At 40.3% G+C, this 20,076-nt stretch overlaps 1 protein-coding gene across 1 annotated transcript; it reads left to right on the forward strand.

Annotated features, from left to right (window-relative positions):
- Nucleotides 1–1,753: 1,753 nt before the first annotated feature.
- LOC143104811 (casein kinase II subunit alpha-like) lies at nt 1,754–20,049 on the forward strand. The gene is made up of 13 exons (XM_076269127.1): nt 1,754–1,856; nt 3,479–3,707; nt 6,767–6,878; nt 8,798–8,899; nt 9,184–9,234; nt 9,341–9,400; nt 9,646–9,729; nt 10,126–10,236; nt 10,424–10,525; nt 10,676–10,776; nt 10,866–11,014; nt 11,332–11,421; nt 18,429–20,049. Exons 2-13 carry the CDS (start codon nt 3,607–3,609, stop codon nt 18,542–18,544), a joined length of 1,179 nt encoding a protein of 392 aa, XP_076125242.1. The 5' UTR covers nt 1,754–1,856; nt 3,479–3,606; the 3' UTR covers nt 18,545–20,049.
- The last annotated feature ends 27 nt before the right edge of the window (nt 20,050–20,076 follow it).

Here is a 20,076-nt window from a genome sequence, read left to right on the forward strand (position 1 = left end):
AATACGTGATTGTAAGCTTATCTTGCTGCAAGCAATGCACCATAATGACCATAGTGCACCATGTAGCTTCTGAGTGTAACAATTATTCCAGTCACCAAATCAGATGCATATAGGCTATGCATAATAAATCTGCTTCTGGACCACACAATGGCTTGACAAATGTATTCATATTTTAATACAAAATCTTGGAAAATATTGGATGGAACAAACACCACTGTTCTGAATATTGGGATGTATCCACCCATCCCATGAATAATGGCTATGCTTATAGACAAACCTCTGCCATTCATTCTTTAGAGGAACTAACACTAACATTTACTCAACATAGAAATGAGCATGTAAAGCACATAAAATGAACAACATCCAGTGGCTATAGCCTATTTTTACTGTTAGGCATTGTTTCCCTGTGGTTGTAGGTGCAACAGAATTTTTAATGACAGCATGAGCCAGTGTCAGTGAGGTTTATCTGATTGCAGGGCATTTCTGGACTTCCCTCTTTTTTCGTCAGTGAAAATGAGAGGTTGTCAGGGGTCCATTGGGCTAAGGGGGCAGAGGTGAAAATTCCCAGATCCGGTGATCCCTCCCATTCTGTTCAAATAATAAAACAATACCCCGGGGCAAGTTCATGTCTCATGGGAGGATCAGCAGCAGCTACCTTCCTAAAAAACGGAAACAGGAGCATTGTCACTGTTCTCAGTTTGAGCATAGGGGTCATGAAGTTGAGGGGAAATTGCCAAGTAACACAAATTAGTGAGAAGATCCTTCAGAGTGAGTTATTTCTTATAGCTGCAAAGTTATACTCCATCCAAAGACAACTGACCTAATGAAAAACTGTTAATGAAAAAAAAGAAAGCGAGAAAAAATAAAAGAATGATTTATGCAGATATATGAATAGAAGAGGTAAACTGTTTCAAGTAGGTATATGCTGGATATATTTTAGTTGGCAATTATATTGGAACACATGTGAAATCCTCAAATCTAATAAATTGTGAGACAATTTGAAACATTAAACACCGTTGAATGTCTACAGCTCAGGTTTTGCTCCTTGTCTGCCACTTTACTGCCACTACAGACATTGGCACTGCTGAAGAAATTCTGTATTTCTACTGTAACAGCAGTGGGAGATATAGGATAGCAGAGCCTATCCTTAATCAAAGGCCCAGAAAGCCAGTCAGCTATCAGTGCAGAGCAGACACACAACTTGAAATATGAAAGACATAAGCCTAGTTGTTTTATTTAGTTTGATTCATTTTGCTAATTTAGGCCTATCTCAATGTCCTGTATCTGTTTATAGTACAGCTTATTAAGCCATGTTTAATATCCTAGTGTATTTGCACGTTCTTGGATACCATCTTCCTAGGTAAACACTATTCATCTGTATCCTAGGCCTACATAACGTAGGTCTATAGGCTACTTGTAGGTTGTTCAGAATTCACTATTTGCAAATCCATGTCAAATTCAAACTGAAGCTTTCCCGTGGTGACTAACTATGGTCATCTTGTAAAATAATAACACATTTGTGTGTGTGTGTGTGTGTGAGTTTCTGGTTTCTTAATGTAACATAGGTTACATTAATTGTGACAGTAGCGAATGGGACTGAGAACGCATTTTCGCGGATCTTGATGGCGGAATTTAGATGATTGCGTTAAACCAATCATATCACAAATAACAAATCCCCAAGGCGGGAACTCCCGTAAGGTGTCATTTCATTGGACATTAGATTCGGGGGAGTGTTTCGATACGTCGGCCATATTGTGTCTGAGACAGCAGAATAATCTTACTACACTACCGAAAAGGAGGAAGATTTCAACGACTCTTTTAATTAAGAGTGGTTTGCCTCGCAGGTTTCATCAAAGGTATATGCAACTAAAGCGCTGTGTCGCTTTTAAATATTTACCGTGAGCAGCTCGCGACTTTTAATACAGCATCAGTAACGAGCCAGCCAACTGCTACCGAGAGTGGAACCGGCTTCAGGCAGCTTGCTAGCGATAGCATGTTGCAGCCATTCGCATATTGGTTTACCGCTAGTTAGCTAGCTAGCATGTTGGGTGCCCTCAGGCAATGGGCGAGGTGGGAAACACACTCCAGTCATCATAGTGGGAGCTTTAACGTTACCTGCCAGATCTTCACAGAAATCTGTGCTGTGTTCCTAGTCAGAGTAACGCGACTTGACAAATGTGTAATATCCCTGTTTCTCATTTGTCTTATGTACTAGACGTAAATAGCTTGAAGTCGGGATGTAATAGTGGCTAACGTATGAGCAGTGGGAATGATGACTTGGCTTGGTTTTTGTAACGCTAACGTTAGCTTTGTGTGGCTACTGCTGGTTTGGTGGCCAGATAGCTAACATACCGTAAGCTCAAATCCTTCATTTGAAACTGGCCAACTGCTTACTAGTGCTTTCTGGTGGGACTGGCCCACGTTACTAGCAATATAATAGCCGATTAAACTAACCAAATATTATGGGATTTCAGCTTTGATGCATTACTAACGTCAGCTATAGAGTATTTCCTCGCTCGTTCGCCAAGACCGAGAGCATCACGCGTGCTCCTGTGACCCTAGCATCAAGCCTTCATCGCCTTTCTTTCGAGGCCGCTTGGAATCAGTGGTTTTACATGACCGTTCCTTTATTCTGGACCAATTATTGCTGGTCTCATTACTACTGAACCTGTCGATGCGTTTTGTGAATCACCATGCTTAAATTAGGAGGATACAATTGATGATGCAAACGCTAGCTATTGCAAGCCATGGTGAACTTTGTCCATGCCCATTGCCGATTTTGTCGTCATAAGGTTGAGGAATTGCAGGTGTTACAGGACGGACAGATCCACAGTGTCATTAGTTCGAGCTAGAATTGTGTTGATTTGCTGGAATTATACCCCTTTCAACGCATGTTAGTGAGAGTGGGATGGGATTTTTTTTTCAATGCAAACCTGTGTCCGAGATGTCAACGCTGCACAGTGATATAATTGTGCTGCTGGGTGTTGATTACTGCATTCATATCGGAGATCTCAAGACTTTTGGGGTCATAGATGAATGTGTCCTTATGTGCATTCTCCATCCATGGTTTTGGTACAGCCACTGGTATCAAAGCTTTGCTGTGTCAGAACTTGTAATGTAGAAGGCTGCGAGGTTGGAGGTGCATGTGTTTGCCCTGAGATTAACCTCAACAGTTGATGTGTGGATCCCACAGAATTGGCTTGTACCATGACAGAATGACCCAGGCAAAATGGTATAGCGATTAGAAACCATATGAATGGCTGTTGTGAATGATTGATTAATTATATTTCTAAGAGGAGCATTTGTGTTTAAGATGCCCTGGCAAGCAGGATGACTAAATCAATTACATTTGTGTTTCAAGCATATATGTGTCCATTTTATGCTTATGGGCCTGTTGGGTGAATGGATATGTAAAACATTTGCTGGATTAAATGCACATGAAACTTCAATGTTCTCTTCCTGTCTCTTTGTGATTCAGTAACGGTACAGAGGTGCCACAACTCCCTCGCCGGTGGCCCCCTGCCCTCATCCACAACCCTACCCCTGCACTCCAGTCCTACCCAGCTGCAGTAAAGTCCCACTCCTTACCTTGCCAAGCTGTCGGACATGTCTGGTCCGGTTCCGAGTCGGGCGCGGGTCTACACAGAGGTCAACACACACCGCCCCCGCGAGTACTGGGACTACGAGTCCCATGTGGTGGAGTGGGGGTACGCAAAATGCTTTCCATTTTGAAATTGCATTTTGAAGGGTTCTAGTATGTAGTTTGAGTATATGTTTAGAGTCAGTCAGAATAGGGGAATCTCAAAATATGTGAGGCCAAGAAAAGCATGACCATTCAAACAGTAAAACTTATGCACTAGTGATAGTGATGTGGGAATTTGCTTTGGATGTAATTTAGACCAGTTGCACATTGCCGTTATTAGTGGGCCAAAGTATATTGGGTGGCAGAGCCGGACAGTAACGGAGTACATTTACTTGAGTACAGTACTTGAGTACAATTTTGAGGGATCTGTACTTTACTCGAGTATCATTTTTGGGGAGTACTGATGACTTTACTCAAGTACATTTAAGAGGCAAATATTGTACTCCTTACTCCACTACATTTCTATCCATAACCGTGAGTACCTGTTACTTCTTCTTCTAAAAAAAGGTCCATCCCGGGAATGTGCCAACCTATGGCCCCACCTCGCCAGACTATTTCAATTTTCTGAACAAGTTAATGATAGTTTTCGCTTCAAGTGTTTCAATTACAAAATAGTATTTTGTATTTCATATACGTATTTTATAATATACTATAAATACTGCCCATCCCTGGCAACATGGTAAAAAGATGAAAATGACTTGATTTTACTTTCAATTCCTTTTATATTCTCCAAGGTATTAACATTAACATTTTTCATAACTCCATGTAGGACATTTCTGTACATGAATGTAAGCACTGTGGCAGTAGTAATGCAATATTTAGAAAATGTAGGCTACTCTTGATACTCAAGTACTTTTAAAAACAAGTACTTCAGTACTTTTACTTAAGGAGACATCTGACTGTTGTACTTTTACTTGTACTTGAGTAAAATTTAGCAAAGGGTATCTGTACTTTTACTCAAGTAATGAAGCTGTGTACTCTGTCTGTCTCTGTTGGGTGGAAAAAGCAGATGAAAGTTCAAAGTCAAAGTCAAAGTCTGCTTTATTGTCAATTTCTTCACGTCAAGACGTACAAAGAGATCGAAATTACGTTTCCTACTATCCCACGGTGGAGACAAGACATATTTGACCAATTAGGTCCACAGACAAACATAACATTCAAGTAAACAATATAAAAAGTAAAAATAAGAAGGCACATACAGTGAAGAAAATAAGAGCAGCAAAATGTGAGTTGAAATTGTGCAATTGTGCATACAGTAGACAGTCAATATAATAGTGCAAAAGTCAGGCCAATAAATGGCTGAGGTAATTCTGTTTGACCTAAGTATGCAAGTGGCATAGTGGTGCAAGTTATGTAAGAGCAGCAGAAGTGTGTTCAGAAGTGTTTTCAGGACAACAGGACAACAACAACAAGTTGCAAAGTGTACCAGTGGAGTAGTGCAAGTGGAGTAGTGCAAGGCAGCCATTGTGGGTCCAAAGTCCAGGATGTTATGTAGCTGAGGGGGGAGAGGGGGGAGGGAGTTCAGCATCCTAACAGCCTGGTGTATGAAGCTGTTGGTGAGTCTGGTGGTGCGGGAGCGCAGGCTTCTGTACCTCTTCCCAGAGGGCAGTTGATCAAACAAATTGTTTGATCAACAGTTTTGTATAGATCCTTTCATGGAATTTTCATTATCAGCATCATAGTTGGCCTCACAAGACTTCCTTTTTAACATTCCATATGTTATCTTAATGCAGAGGAAGTAGATTGGGGCCCAAATAGAATGTTCAAGCATTGTTTTTGTTTACCTTGTTGAAAGGGTCCATAAAACCAGGAAAACCAGGAAAGAGCTTAGAGTGCTCAACATTCTTTGCTGTTTAACATTCCAAACGGGTGCCATTGCTACTTTGTGTCATGGTAGAAGGGCTATGGCCAAGAACACATCAAGACATTGTCAATATTGTTAGACCATTCACTGCGGAAGAAAGCACTTTTTTGTTTTATGATAAGTTGAGATGAGCAGTTATATTGAGACTATTACCCTGTTTGACAGCAGTGTTTGGCAAATTTGGCGCATTATGAAATTCAATAACTCATTCAGCAACTCAACAAAAAGGCAAAGCATTGTGCACTGCTTGGGATTTGATACCATTCTGTTTTCACCTCACAAAAATACTTGTTTTTGTTATTTCTGTGACTACTGACAACAGGTGGCATTTGTAGCCAGCTGAAGTAGGAATTCACAAATTCTTTTGCATTTGGCAGGTATCTTAGTTCCATTTGTGACGACCTTCACAAGACGTTGTCTGTTGAACTCTGAAAGGCCTTGTGTCTGAATTCATTAGCTTGTTTGGATACCTTTTGATGAATGACAGTTCTTGGAACAGGATGCCAAATGTTACATACTGTAATTGTGTACCAGTTTTGTAATGCAAATTCAAAATCCACATGAACAAGCACTTTTCAGTTGAGTGCCTTGCTTTGGCTATAACTGGTCACTTTTATTCTTTATTCTCTGGTATCCATGTACTATAACAGAGAATACAACCCATGCTGATTCGTTAGTGGTGTGTAATGTATTCTTCCCTCCGACAGAACAGTCCAGCTTAAGACAAATGTTTATCATATTACGCTGGACTAACCTGGTGTGGTGTGGGGGGGCATGGGGGAGAAAATCCAACAGATAAATCTGCAAATAGACCTCTGAAGTTCGCCTACAAAAAAGCTGCCATCTTTGACATCCGGTATCTGGCGATTTTTCCTATGGGAAAATAACATGGGGATTTTGAATAATCGCACCTGTTAAAGTCTCGTCTGGATGAAAAAGTCTGAAATGCAGACGTTTTCCTGAACACACTTTTGTCCTCTGCCTTCGAGTGGATACTGTGATCTCCGGTAAGTGAAGGCGGCACACTTAGATTTTTGCTACTCCAGAGCTAACTTGCAATGCAATTTGCCATAGGTAGTTAGCTTCAATTAACAACCGGATCTCCTTATATGGGCAAAGATGGCCGTTTTGGATCTTTTTTGTAGGCGAACTTCAGAGGTCTATTATCACAGAAAGAGAATAAGACCCCAGTGATGACCTTATCATCTGTTCCACAGGTGATTGTGTGCTATGATTTGAAAGTGGTGTTGTATCCACAGAAACCAAGATGACTTTCAGCTGGTGCGGAAACTGGGCAGGGGAAAATATAGCGAAGTGTTTGAGGCCATCAACATCACCAACAATGAGAAGGTTGTTGTCAAAATCCTAAAGGTAAGACAGCTCTGACTCCATGACTCCATGCGTCTGTTACTTTATGCTCAATAGCATACAGTTTTGTCAATAACTGATGTTTTTAGGAGGGTATGGTGGTTATACTGTGGTTTTAAAGTTCATTACATTGAGTTGTTCCTAATTTAAACACCACTCCTAATTCCAACACCACTCGGCAGCTTGTTTTCATATGGTACCTGCCTGCCTAAAAAAAAAAGATGTGCCTCTTACTACCTTACTACTTGCATTCCTACGACAGAGTATTAGGGCCACACATGAAGAAAAAAAATATTTTTGCCATGGCGAAATTAAACTTGTTGACTTTAAAGTCGACATATCGACATTAAACTCGACATTTCGAGAATAAAGTTGAAATATCATATCTACTTTAATCTCGACGTGTCGACTTTAAAGTCGACATGCCGACATTAAACTCGAAATACAGTTTAAACAGCCTACAGTTTAAGCTATGTAGCCTACACTAACACATAATATGTGACATGAATAATATGCCTACTTCAAATAGGTGTTATTTCAGATAGATTGCTAGATTGCAGATAGATTCAGATAGATTACGTCTTGTCTGTTAACTACTCATTGTAGTCATCGTGAAGCGTATCTCGCGGTTATGGAAATACCATGCACTATGCCATTTATATAGCTAGAATAATACACGTTTCCAATGATATAATGTTTCTATAGTACAAAATGTTATTTCACTCTGTTTTACGTGGGTAAGGCCACCGCACATCCAAATAACTGCCCTTCATGACCAACAGGCCGTCACTCTCCATAGGTTAACATGGCAAAACTCATTTTTCTAAAACTGCTTTTCCATGTCTCACCTGCAATAAATATAGTAGGCTATAAACACAGATATGTGTGCATTTACTTACGGCTCCTACACAGCTGCGTGCGTTGCATTGCTGGAGACGCATCCCATTCACTTTACATGGGGTCACGTCATCCGTTGCCGAACTGAATTGTGGGTCCGTCGCGTTGCGTTTCTCCCCTCGCTCGCGTTGAGAAGTTCAGCTGTTGCTGCACCGACAGACGGCACCGGCCAATCAAGCCAATCTACGGACGACACCAACCAATCACATTACGTTTTACTTCAAGTCATTTGCATAGCTACCGTCGGGAACACCCACTGGCATGCGTTGACTGAACGCAACTGTGTGTAGGAGCCGTTAGAATACATGGGGTTGCCTGGTCGGGAAGACCGCTTCATTCATCCCTCCATAGACATTAAGCAATAGCCTAGGCTGTTTTGCATCCATTACAAAGAAACATGCAATGTGAAAGTCTGGGATTGGGGAGAACACTTAGTATGCCTAGTCTAGTGAATAAGCATAAAGTTGAACCTTTAGATGAAAAACACTCTTTAATAATAGGCCTGCAATAAATAAATAAACCGATAATGACGTTTACTTTTGACCATCGCATTTATCGCCTGTAACTCCGTGATAAAAGGACCTAACAAGAAAGTATTTGGCTGAGTAACGGAGGTTAATATGGTCTATGTTTTGTCCACATGATGTAGGCCTATGTCTATCGTTGTTGCACTCGAAGAAAACTGGAATATTTCATTCGTCCTCCTTTTCAATCGTCCCAAGCGGTCGTTCTCTCTCCAAACTAACTTTATTCTCAAAATGTTGAGTTTAATGTCGACACGTCGAGATTAAAGTTGACATGATATTTCAACTTAGTTCTCGAAATGTCGACTTTAAAGTCGACATGTCGAGTTTAATCTAGTCATGGCAAAAATATTTTTTTCTTCATGTGTGGCCCTAATACTCCATCGTACATTCCTCCTCATGTGAACTCATGGTTTTAGACAGATGCAGCTTCCATTACTGAATTTACAGTCTGAAGCTAATGTTTGTGTAATTTTGTTTTGTTTTGTTTTTTTCTTGTAGCCAGTGAAGAAGAAGAAGATCAAGCGAGAGATTAAGATCCTGGAGAACTTGCGCGGAGGCCCAAATATCATCTCTCTTATAGACATTGTAAAAGACCCTGTGGTGAGTGTAGATGAAGAGACCGATCGATTTTTTGTATTCCTGTATCTCTTTGGGGACACATCAAATTGAGGTTTTTGATATTTGATTTGCACTAGTGTTTTGGGTAGTATATTATAATAATAATAATAATAATAATAATAATAATAATAATATAATATATTTGGCAGTATATTATTCTACTTCTTACTTATTGTTTTTGTATACTTTTTTGTATAACTTATTGTATAATTTTTCTTCAAGTGTGCGATAATGAGCTAATGCTAAAAGTGAAATTTTACTTGCAGTCTCGGACCCCAGCTTTGGTGTTCGAGCATGTTAACAACACCGACTTCAAAGTAAGTGATGCCATACTAGTCAAGGCTTTTACGTTGGACGCTGCAGTGATTAATCTCTAGTTTGGAACAGTTGTAGTGAAATGCTACTCTTTTATTTTTCCCATAGCAACTCTACCAGACGCTGACTGATTACGACATTCGCTTCTACATGTATGAAATCCTCAAGGTGAGTCTGCTTGTATCTGCTACCTAATGACATATAGAACATATTGTGTTACACCGACATCGAAACTTAGAACTGGCTTTTTGCCTAATAATGTCACTTTATCATTAACTACATATTTTATCAGCACATCCAGTGTTTTTAAATTTACTTTCATTTCATTTTATGTTAATGCTATGCTGGCTTTGTCTGGAACAAAGGGAGATGCCATTTTGGTTCTTTAAAATGTCCCCCTCCTGGACCCACAGGCTCTGGATTATTGCCACAACATGGGCATCATGCACCGGGATGTGAAGCCGCACAATGTGATGATTGACCACGAGCACAGGAAGGTAAGGACAGAGGAACGGACTTATCCTTCAGGTGAAAAGTGTGATCCCCAAATATTTGTTTTAACTGACCAAGTATTGACCATTTTTGTACCATAAGGTAATTACGTTCATATACATATTTATATCTTAAAAAGAAAATGTGGGCGGCATGGAAAACTTTAACCTCCAGTCATCCAATAGTAAACAGGAACAGCCTACATAAGTGTTTGAAGATAATTTGCATGTATGTGGGCTGCTAGCACTTATCTCATAGACTGTCATTCAGCTAGTCTCACAAACCCTTACCTCCCTTTTCAAAATGGGAAACTGTGTATGTCATTTTCTTATTTCAGCAAAGTTTTCTTTCTACCCAGTTCATTTATACAGCAAGCATTCAAATGGCCTCTTTTGCTACAGTTACGTTTGATTGATTGGGGCCTGGCTGAATTCTACCACCCTGGACAAGAATACAACGTCCGAGTCGCCTCACGCTATTTCAAAGGGCCAGAGCTTCTAGTGGATTACCAGGTGTGTTTTATTTTGTGTGTCTGTGTGTAATTTTTGAACAGAATAGATCTGGTTTATCAGTCTTATGCACCCTGTGGGTAAGACCGTTGGGTTAAGGTGCAGATGCCATAAGGCAAGTGTGATCTGGCAACATCTGCTGCCAGTCAGTTACTATTGTGTCAGTGTTTCAGAACTGCTCTCTCTGCAGATGTACGATTACAGCCTGGACATGTGGAGTCTGGGGTGCATGCTGGCCAGTATGATCTTCAGGAAGGAACCCTTCTTCCATGGCCATGACAACTATGATCAGGTTTGGAAGATCACTGTTACCCAACATTTGACCTCTTTTCATGGTTAAGTGGCCTATATTTGCTACAGATGACCAACTTCTTTTGCATTATTTAGTATTATGGTCCTCTGATCAAACGTTGAGTTTTATTCATTCTTTCCTGTATAACAGTTGGTTAGAATAGCCAAGGTTCTGGGCACTGAGGACCTCTATGATTACATTGACAAGTACAACATTGAACTGGAGCCACGTTTCAATGACATTTTGGGAAGGTGAGTGGTGAGCACTTCCAGAACCGTCGTTTTTGATTGGGTTTTTCCACAGCTGTCCACTCACAGGACCTGTTACTCTGCTCCCATAGGCATTCCCGTAAGCGGTGGGAGCGCTTTGTGCACAGTGAGAACCAGCATCTGGTCAGTCCTGAAGCGCTGGACTTCCTGGACAAGCTGCTGCGCTATGATCACCAAGCACGGCTGACTGCACGTGAAGCCATGGAGCACCCGTACTTCTGTGAGTCGACCACCAGTCTCACTCCCTTAGGGCAGGGTAGCGGGTGTTCTCCAATCTTTCTCAAGAATGTTCTGTGTAACTATGCTGTTGTAGCGTGTGATTCATAATATTGTATGATTTATTTAATTCTTTGTGTTCTTTTCTCACTTTCTTCAGAAAAAAAACAAGAAGTAATGGACCCATATATTCACTGCATTTTTTACTCAAGGCTCCATGTTTAGCTTTCCTGTAACTTCCAACCAATCTGTTTCCATTTGAGCTTTTTACAGATAAAGAAAGCATGATAATAAAAAAAAAACCCTGCTGTGTCATTACAGACCCCATTGTGAAGGACCAGTCTCGTATGGCCGGATCCACTAATGTCCCTGCTGCCAACACAGCTGTGAGCACCGCCAGTATGATCACTGGTGAGTATCCCCTTCATCACTCCTGTAGAGAAACACTGCCCTCTGTGGATTGAGTGGGAAACTGTTGTTTGGACCAAATGTTACCTATGGAGTATTATGCAGCTGTATATACTTGCTGATTGGGGACTACAGGTGCAGGTCATAAAATTAGAATATTAGGGCTGTAACGATATGCGATTCGAAACCGAAATCGCGACACTTATATCCACGATACTGTGTCGCGGTGTGAAAAGCCAGAACCACGACACACCCTTTCTAGTGTTTCATGCAGTGCTTTGCAGCTTACACGGCTGCATAAGCAACACACATCTCCCGCTTTACTTACCGGTAGCCTACGTTGTCCAAAAATAATTAAATAAATAATTTCATACCTCTCGTTGCTTTCATTGTAGACTATGTGTTCAACTTTACCAAACAGTATAGAAGTAAACCCCCTCTCCTTGCCCACTCTCTCTCTCATGCTCCCTCCCTCTCCTGCTCAGGCATAAAAAAAAAAATTCTTGGGTTCCGGTTTCCGACATTACTACATTAAATAAATCCACAAATAAAAGGCGAACTATAATTACATTAATTACCCCTTGCGTTATGTATAGGGATGAGCGTATTCTCTCTTTTACAAAGTAGCCTATGCACAGCTGTTCACGAAGACGATTGTTTTCGTCACTTACCAAGGCACTCGCAATTTTGTCCAAACACCGCAACTTTTTCGCAAATTTGACCAATCATCGTAGTTTCACCGTGAAATTTCACCTACCACAACAGTCCCTCGCGCAGAATATTGAGCCAGATGGCACACTTACTTCTGCACCTTCTGCATATGACACCAAGGACTGCCCTAACGTGTTCGTTCCTCTGCAGTTTTGATGACAATAAATAGAAGGCTAACGTTAATGATCTGCTTACTTGCATCTCTCAACCTGGTGTTGTTAACCTACCTAGGCTATGAAAGTAAGTTAATTAAGGCCTACTTGGTTTACTGACATTTGAGTAGGCTATGCAACCCATTGGCAAACGTTTACCTGGATATGTCCTTTTAGCTTATGTCATTGTGGGCTTAGTTTGAGTAGTGCTACCAAAATCATAGAAATTAATAAAATTGCAAGACATTTACCTCTTCTATGATCCAAGAATGATTTCATTCGAGTTGTTTTTTTAACATTTATTTTAACTAATGACATAGAAGACATTCCCAATTGCATCCACATATCGTAATGCACTATGCAAAAAGTGATTTACACTCGTAGCCGAACACAATGAGATGCAAGCCTTCCAATCCACTCAGAAATGTAATTAGGCTACTCTCACGTCCTTAAAGGGGCAGGCAGTCAATTAGACGTACACCACCAATGTAATGACATTAAACAGAAATGTAGTCAAATAGTTTACATCAATATGAAATTACTAGATACTTACTTGGCTATTAGTAATTATGCAGGCCACAGACTATGAATTATTAAAAAGATATGAACTTAATATGAATTACAAAATATATGAATGTATTGAAACGTATGACATGATGCCATCTCTTTAGGTGACTGTCTTTTTTGGACAGTTCTACGAAAGGTTATACTGCTTTGTGAATTACCTCAGTCAAAGCATTTTCACAAATAAAGTAGGCCTACTTTGATTTTCTGTAATCCTTACTGTTTACCTTTGATTATCCTTTTTTAATAAGCATCAAGATTATCAGTGTGATTTTGGTCTTACTAACCTTAATTGCCCTAAATTAAAAAAAAAAAATCGCAACTATTTTTGCAATTTTCACTTCCTCCCGCAATTTCTCAACAAGAAACAGCTAAAAACACCGCAACTTCCATCCAGGCATTTTAGGTCGAAACAGTCTCAAAAAACCTCGTGAAATCCTGGAGGGACTGATTCTCTACCTATCCCTTACTGCCACTGGGGAAAAAAAAAAAAAAATTCTCTACCGACCCATGGCCTCAACTGACAACCAACAGGAACCAAACCTTTTTTTTCTTATGCCTCAGTAAACACGCGCGACTCGGCCAACACACTCCAAATAAAAGTCACAATCGTAAAAGAAAGGACGCATAGAAGACAGCTAGCTAAATTACTATTAAATCCACTTAGCATCATTAGCATGATGCACATATTTGTTTAAAACTCTTGCAATCAAGTTGACTGTATTAAGTATATATACTCTTTTGATCCCGTGAGGGAAATTTGGTCTCTGCATTTATCCCAACCATGATCTGATCATCTCAATACCAACGTTTCCCAAAAGGGCCTGTCCCAAGGAGAACAAGTATTACGCTACCTTGAAACTTAAACACACATGGGGAAACTGAACAGTACAATCAGTAGACTATGATAAGCTAGCCAACTATGATACTTTGTTTACAATATTTCCAGGCTTCAACCAGACAGCTGAATTAAAGAGGTAGAGTTGTAATAAAAAAAGTAGGCCTAGGCTATAGGCTAATCTGCATAAAGTGTGCTGTCATAAATATCACATTCAGTAAAATGTTTTTATATCAGGATATAAAATAATACAGATATATTATAGCCTACTATATATTATATCATACAGTGTTGGGGAGTAAAGGAATGCATGCACCGGCGTTACGTATTCAAAATACAAATTATGAGTAACCGTATTACGTTAGTTACAATTTAAATAGTTGGTATTTAGAATACAGTTACATTGTTGAAATCAATGGATTACATGACGATACTTCTGTTTCATAAGTTTATTCACTCTCTAAATAAATTAAGGCAACTCCATTTCCCAGAAGCTCCTGAAAGCAATCATATGATGAAATTGTTTCCATGTTTAAATCCAAGCCCCGCCGTCTTGCACTAGCCTCACATTGCACCCATCAAAACGCAGCCAGCACGCATTATGGACGCGTCATCGGAGACCCTGAAATGACTGTTTGCACAGCAAATTAGGAGTAAAGTAAGTGGAGGTAACTCCTGTTCCTCACTGATCGTGGTTCCTGATGTCTGTTCAAAGTATATTTTTCCAAGTATTAATAGCTCAGGCTACTTCGGCCAATCGGTTACACAGTTTGCTAATCAATAAACAGCCTAGTTCACGTGTTGATTTGGACCTACAATAAAACCCATCTCTAAAATAGGCACTGAATTCTAAGTTTTTTTATTCTAACTTAAAATAGCTGTATGGCTTATTTTTTTTTTTCTAATTAGATCTACTTTTACGTTTTAAAATGAATTATTGTGCAGCCTCTGAAGAATTATTCTTGCGAGTAGCATATTTTAACGTGCGGTTTTTGATTGTCATTACGCGATCACGTTAATTTTGAGAGCACTGATATACAGTAGCCCAGGGGTGGGTAACTAATTTCCCCAAGGGGCCACATGACAAACTGGGACTGTTGAGGAGGGCCGGACCCAAAATACCGAACTCAAGTCTGAACTCAATTCTGTCTAATTCTATTCTGTTCTTGTAACATTAAGTAAATCATATGGTTTTGTTTACGTGAGGGAGACAAAGGAAAAACAGCAATAGGCTATTTAATTTATGTCCAGTATTTAATCCTCATTCTCGAAAATGATTTTTTGACATTGACATTTTTTTTTTTCAGTTTTCAAAAACTGATATAAAAAAGTACTACAATATCTATATAATTAGGCTAGGCCATGAAAATGTGAACCAACCACACAACCATAGGCCTGTGCCACCATTTCATCAACACTCAGCAATATTTCATCATTAAATCATTACCATCATTAAATTAACTCTATGCAGAATTAGACTATGAAAATGTGGAGCAGACAATAGTAGGCTGTCATTAGTTAATCAACATGCACAAAGAAAACTATTTTTAAAATGTAGGCTATGTTTTTGCTTTAACTTTATGCACAAAACTGTGATTGGTCAACTCGCCCTGTGTGTTGAGCCGGCTGCTTCAAGCAACCTGTGGGTAGTAGCATCATACTAGTTCGCTAACATAAGCTTTGCAAATAAACTCAGACATATTTTGGTTACAATGACGGGGTTATCCGAATGTAAACTATCTATCTGCCAGTAACGTTTTGAAATTAACACTTCGTATCGCCAACAAACAGCAGGAGTTCGTTCTGACAACCTTTGCGGTGGTGAGCGACGCAGACATAAGACACACAAAACTTTGAAAGGTTTACGCCGACTTAAAGGCAACTGCATTGTGTCAACGCAGAAGCATAAATTCTATTCACCAGCACAATTCAGTGAGGGTGTTTACATCGTATGCATCCACGCACAAATGTATGGGCGTACAAATAGCAGTCGCTTTCAAAATAAAAGCAACGATATTGATTTGCGTGCATTATCTCTATGCTAGGCTCTTGACTATTTGTTCTTTCACGGACCTTACGCGGGCCGGTCAGGGAAAGGACACGGGCCGGATGTTGCCCATGTATGCAGTAGCCTATAGTGTTTACATTTGCAGGTAATTTGCGTTCCACCTGTCCTATATGTGCCCCTCACTTGTACTGGGTTGATGCCACCTAAAATCTCACAGGCACACCTTAATCAGGCTATAATTTCTGGCTACGAATTTTTGTTTGTTTTAATTAGCCTAGTCGCCTGCTGTAGTTTTAGTGGTCACCTTGCTATTTTATAGTTGTATCAGGTAGCTTAGTTGACTTTACATTCTCCTATGTGGCCCTAACACTTCAGCCATTTGGAACAGAAGAACACACCAGAATAAGCCGGTTTAGTAAGCAGGATTTGATTGAGTAACGTAACGGAATATGTTACAAATGACATTTTTGGGCATGTATTCTGTAACGGAATACGTTTTCAAAGTAACCTTCCCAACACTCATTATATTATATTGCAAATGTCTAACCCCCCCCCAAGAAAAAAAAAAAATCAAGGTTCATATCGAACCGTGGTTCAAAAATCGTGATACACCAACCTCACGATTCGGTTTGTATCGTTACATCCCTATAGAATATCATCAAAAAGTTGATTTATGTCAGTAATTCCATTCAAAAAGTTAAATTTGTATATTATATTCATTCCTTCCACACAGACTGATTTCAAATGTTTATTTATTTTAATTTTGAGGATTATAACTGACAACTAATGAAAATCCCAAATTCAGTATCTCAGAAAATTAGAATATTACTTAAGACCAATACAAAAAAAAGTTTTTTAGAAATGTTGACCAACTGAAAAGTAGCACTCAATACTTAGTTGGGGCTCCTTTTGCCTGAATTACTGCAGCAATGCGGCTTGGCATGAAGTCGATCAGTCTGTGGCACTGCTCAGATGTTATGAGAGCCCAGGTTGCTCTGATAGTGGCCTTCAGCTCTTCTGCATGGTTGGGTCTGGCGTATCGTATCTTCCTCTTCACAATACCCCATAGATTTTCTATGGGGTTAAGGTCAGGCGAGTTTGCTGGCCAATTAAGAACAGGGATACCATGATCCTTAAAACATGTACTGGTAGCTTTGGCACTGTGTGCAGGTGCCAAGTCCTGTTGGAAAATGAAATCTGCATCTCCATAAAGTTGGTCAGCAGTAGGAGGCATGAAGTGCTCTAAAACTTCCTGGTAGACGGCTGCGTTGACCCTGGACCTCAGAAAACACAGTGGACCAACACCAGCAGATGACATGGCACCCCAAACCATCACTGACTGGAAACTTTACACTGGACTTCAAGCAACGTGGATTTTGTGCCTCTCCTCTCTTCCTCCAGACTCTGGGACCTTGATTTCCAAAGGAAATGCCAAATTTACCTTCATCAGAGAACATAACTTTGGACCACTCCGCAGCAGTCCAGTCCTTTTTGTTCTTAGCCCAGGCGAGACGCTTCTGACGCTGTCTCTTGTTAAAAAGTGGCTTGACACAAGGAATGCGACAGCTGAAACCCATGTCTTGCATACGTCTGTGCGTGGTGGTTCTTGAAGCACTGACTCCAGCTGCAGAAGCGTCTCTTTCTCCAAATCTCCCCCACATTTTTTAATGGGTTTTGTTTCACAATCCACTCCAGGGTGCAGTTATCCCTATTGCTTGTACACTTTTTTTTCTACCACATCTTTTCCTTCCCTTTGCCTCTCTATTAATGTGATTGGAGCTCTCTATTAATGTGATTGGAGCTCTGTGAACAGCCAGCCTCTTTAGCAATGACCTTTTGTTGCACTTTGTGCAAGGTGTCAATAGTCGTACTTTGGACAACTGTCAAGTCACTAGTCTTCCCCATGATTGTGTAGCCTACAGAACTAGACTGAGAGACCATTTAAAGCGATGGTTCGGAGTAATTTCACCCTAGGGTCCTTTGCATCATGACCCCGAGCCAAACACCCTCCCAGAACCTGTTTTCCCTTGGTCGAACCCTGGTCGAGTAGCGCTGTCAGAAACTAATGAGTTTCAGCAGTCGTAATGGTACCAACTTTTATCTCATAAATAACCACACTAATAATGCCCTGAATGATACGAAACTTCTACAGTAGTAGACACATTTGCAGGTGTTTTGAGTTAATTAGCTGATTAGAGTGTGGCACCAGGTGTCTTCAATATTGAACTTTTTCACAATATTCCAATTTTCTGAGATTTTCTGAGAGAATTTGGGGTTTTCATTAGTTGTCAGTTATCATCAAAATTAAAAGAAATAACTTGAAATATATCAGTCTGTGTGGAATGAATGTATACATTATACAAGTTTCACTTTTTGAATGGAATTACTGAAATAAATAAACTTTCATGATATTCTAATTATATTACCAGCACCTGTATGTGCTGTTTCAACCAGGCCAGAGAGAATTTGGCTTGTCACACACTTTCAGCTTTCTTTCTTTTCACCCCAACTGAACTTGTTTACCACCAGTTACAAACTTCTAAGGGGAAACGGACCGGAAAAAGGCAGGATAAGATCTAGCATGTACATGGCATCATGTCCAAGTGGGTGCTGAAACAGCTATGGAATTCCTCCAGTGCGTGGAAAGTTCTAGCAGACTTTCATGTGTTCACTGAGGTGGAATGCGTGTTCTAATGTATATTTCACGGCTAACTGTGACTTGTCTCCCTGCCCTCAGGCATCGCTGCACTGCCTGCCTCCACCGCCTTGGGTCCACTGGCCGGCTCCCCCGTCCTGGCCGCTGCCAACAGCCTGAACGCCCCGGTGCCAGCGGCGGCCGGTGCCCCCCAGTGAGCGCTGCCGCGCTGTGCCGTGCCCTACCCTGCCCGCCCACACACCCACCCCCTTACAAACCAACCCTCTGAGCCTTGGCACAGAGTGGGGCAATGCCAACCTTTGCAGTGGTGACAATTTTCTTTTCCTGGGTCGTATTGGGAGGAGGGTGTGAGGTGGTGTCTGGAATCAGAAGACATGAGTGTGTGTGTGTGTGTGTGTCTGTGTGTTTGAAATTCACAACTTAGTTGCTTGACAAAAAACAATGTGTCTGATGGATGCATGTGTGTGAGTTGTATGTTTATGCTCCTGTTCTATGAGACATTACACACCCCCACAGATGAGCTGGTCAGAAGATTTTCCTTTTTTCCTAATGGAAAAAACATCAACACACTCACAGGTGTCAAAATCACAGTTTAGTTTAGTGTTTAGACAATGCGAAAGGAGAAGTCGTTCGGACCAAAAGTAGCATGTTTGCAAAGACACAAGGAGGAGGTCTAGTTGTTGCTGATTACCAGGGACTTTTGGCCGTGACAAAGCAGCTCTTTTTAGCTCAGTATTAGTGTGATGGCTCCCTGGTTCAGTGGATGCCACAGTGTTGGGCTTTGGTAATGGTGCTTTTGTGCTGAATCGGAGGGCTGGACTGCAGCCCTACTCACATATACTTGACCTTAAAAAACACTTCTGCCTGTGCCGTATGTCAAGCCTGTATACCAAACATCATGCTCATTTGTTTTTCTTATGACAACTTGAGACCTGTACTCCTAATTTCACGAGTCATGGTTTGGGACTTGAGTGCACTTTTGCCTGGAGTTACAACGACTGCGCAGTCTTGTTGGTCAGTCAGTTAGGTTGCCTGACGTAGCCTTCTGCTAAGTGTTCCGTTACAAAGAGATGTTTTCAACCTGCTGCTTTTCCACTTCCTTGAATTCATTCAAGTAGTTTATGAAAACCAAAGTTTACGCAAATGCTAGGAAAAAGAAAAAAGTACAAAATATCCTCTTTTTGTTTCTTCTAGCTGAAGGTGAATGTTTTGAAATCTTCACGGGTTGAATATTAGGTTATTTTTAAGAGGGAGAAAAAAAGCAATTCTTTCATTATGGTAATAAGGTAACAAGAACAAACATAATACTTGTTATGGTGGATATAGCGTGAAATGCTGTATCTGTTGCATCTGCTGTCAAATACCTGGAAAGTGTTTTTCATTTTAATATTTAGTCAGGACTTTGTTCTGTGCACCTGTTGGCTCACACTTGAATACTTAAGGATGTACTGAACTTGAAGGGATGAAATAGTTTTCCTTGCATTTATAGTGACCAAGAGGTTACTGTAACTTAAGACTCAATGTACATATAAATATGCATTCTTTTTCATTTGAAACTTTAGTCCAACAGAATACATGCATACATCTACTCAAATAATGAAGTTGTATGAGTCATTCACTGTATATATTTTTATGTTCCAATGTAGAGGAGTAGTCTTTGAGAATAATTGTGTAAATAAACAAGTGTTTTGTTTATTAAAAACATTTGGTTGTATTTTTCTGTTGTAGG

This window comes from Alosa pseudoharengus, unplaced genomic scaffold (genome assembly GCF_046254945.1).
Source record: "Alosa pseudoharengus isolate Yale_2024_CS ecotype anadromous, Long Island Sound unplaced genomic scaffold, YU_APseudo_1.1 YU_APseudo_1.1_scf_5, whole genome shotgun sequence".
NCBI lineage: Eukaryota > Metazoa > Chordata > Actinopteri > Clupeiformes > Clupeidae > Alosa > Alosa pseudoharengus.

Excerpts from the sequence above, each read along its gene's own strand:
- LOC143104811 (XM_076269127.1), top strand. The coding sequence starts at position 3,607 with ATGTCTGGTCCGGTTCCGAGTCGGGCGCGGGTCTACACAGAGGTCAAC. Across the intron at positions 3,708-6,766 it reads TCCCATGTGGTGGAGTGGGG|AAACCAAGATGACTTTCAGC; the intron begins GTACGCAAAATG and ends TTGTATCCACAG. Across the intron at positions 9,730-10,125 it reads TTGACCACGAGCACAGGAAG|TTACGTTTGATTGATTGGGG; the intron begins GTAAGGACAGAG and ends CTTTTGCTACAG.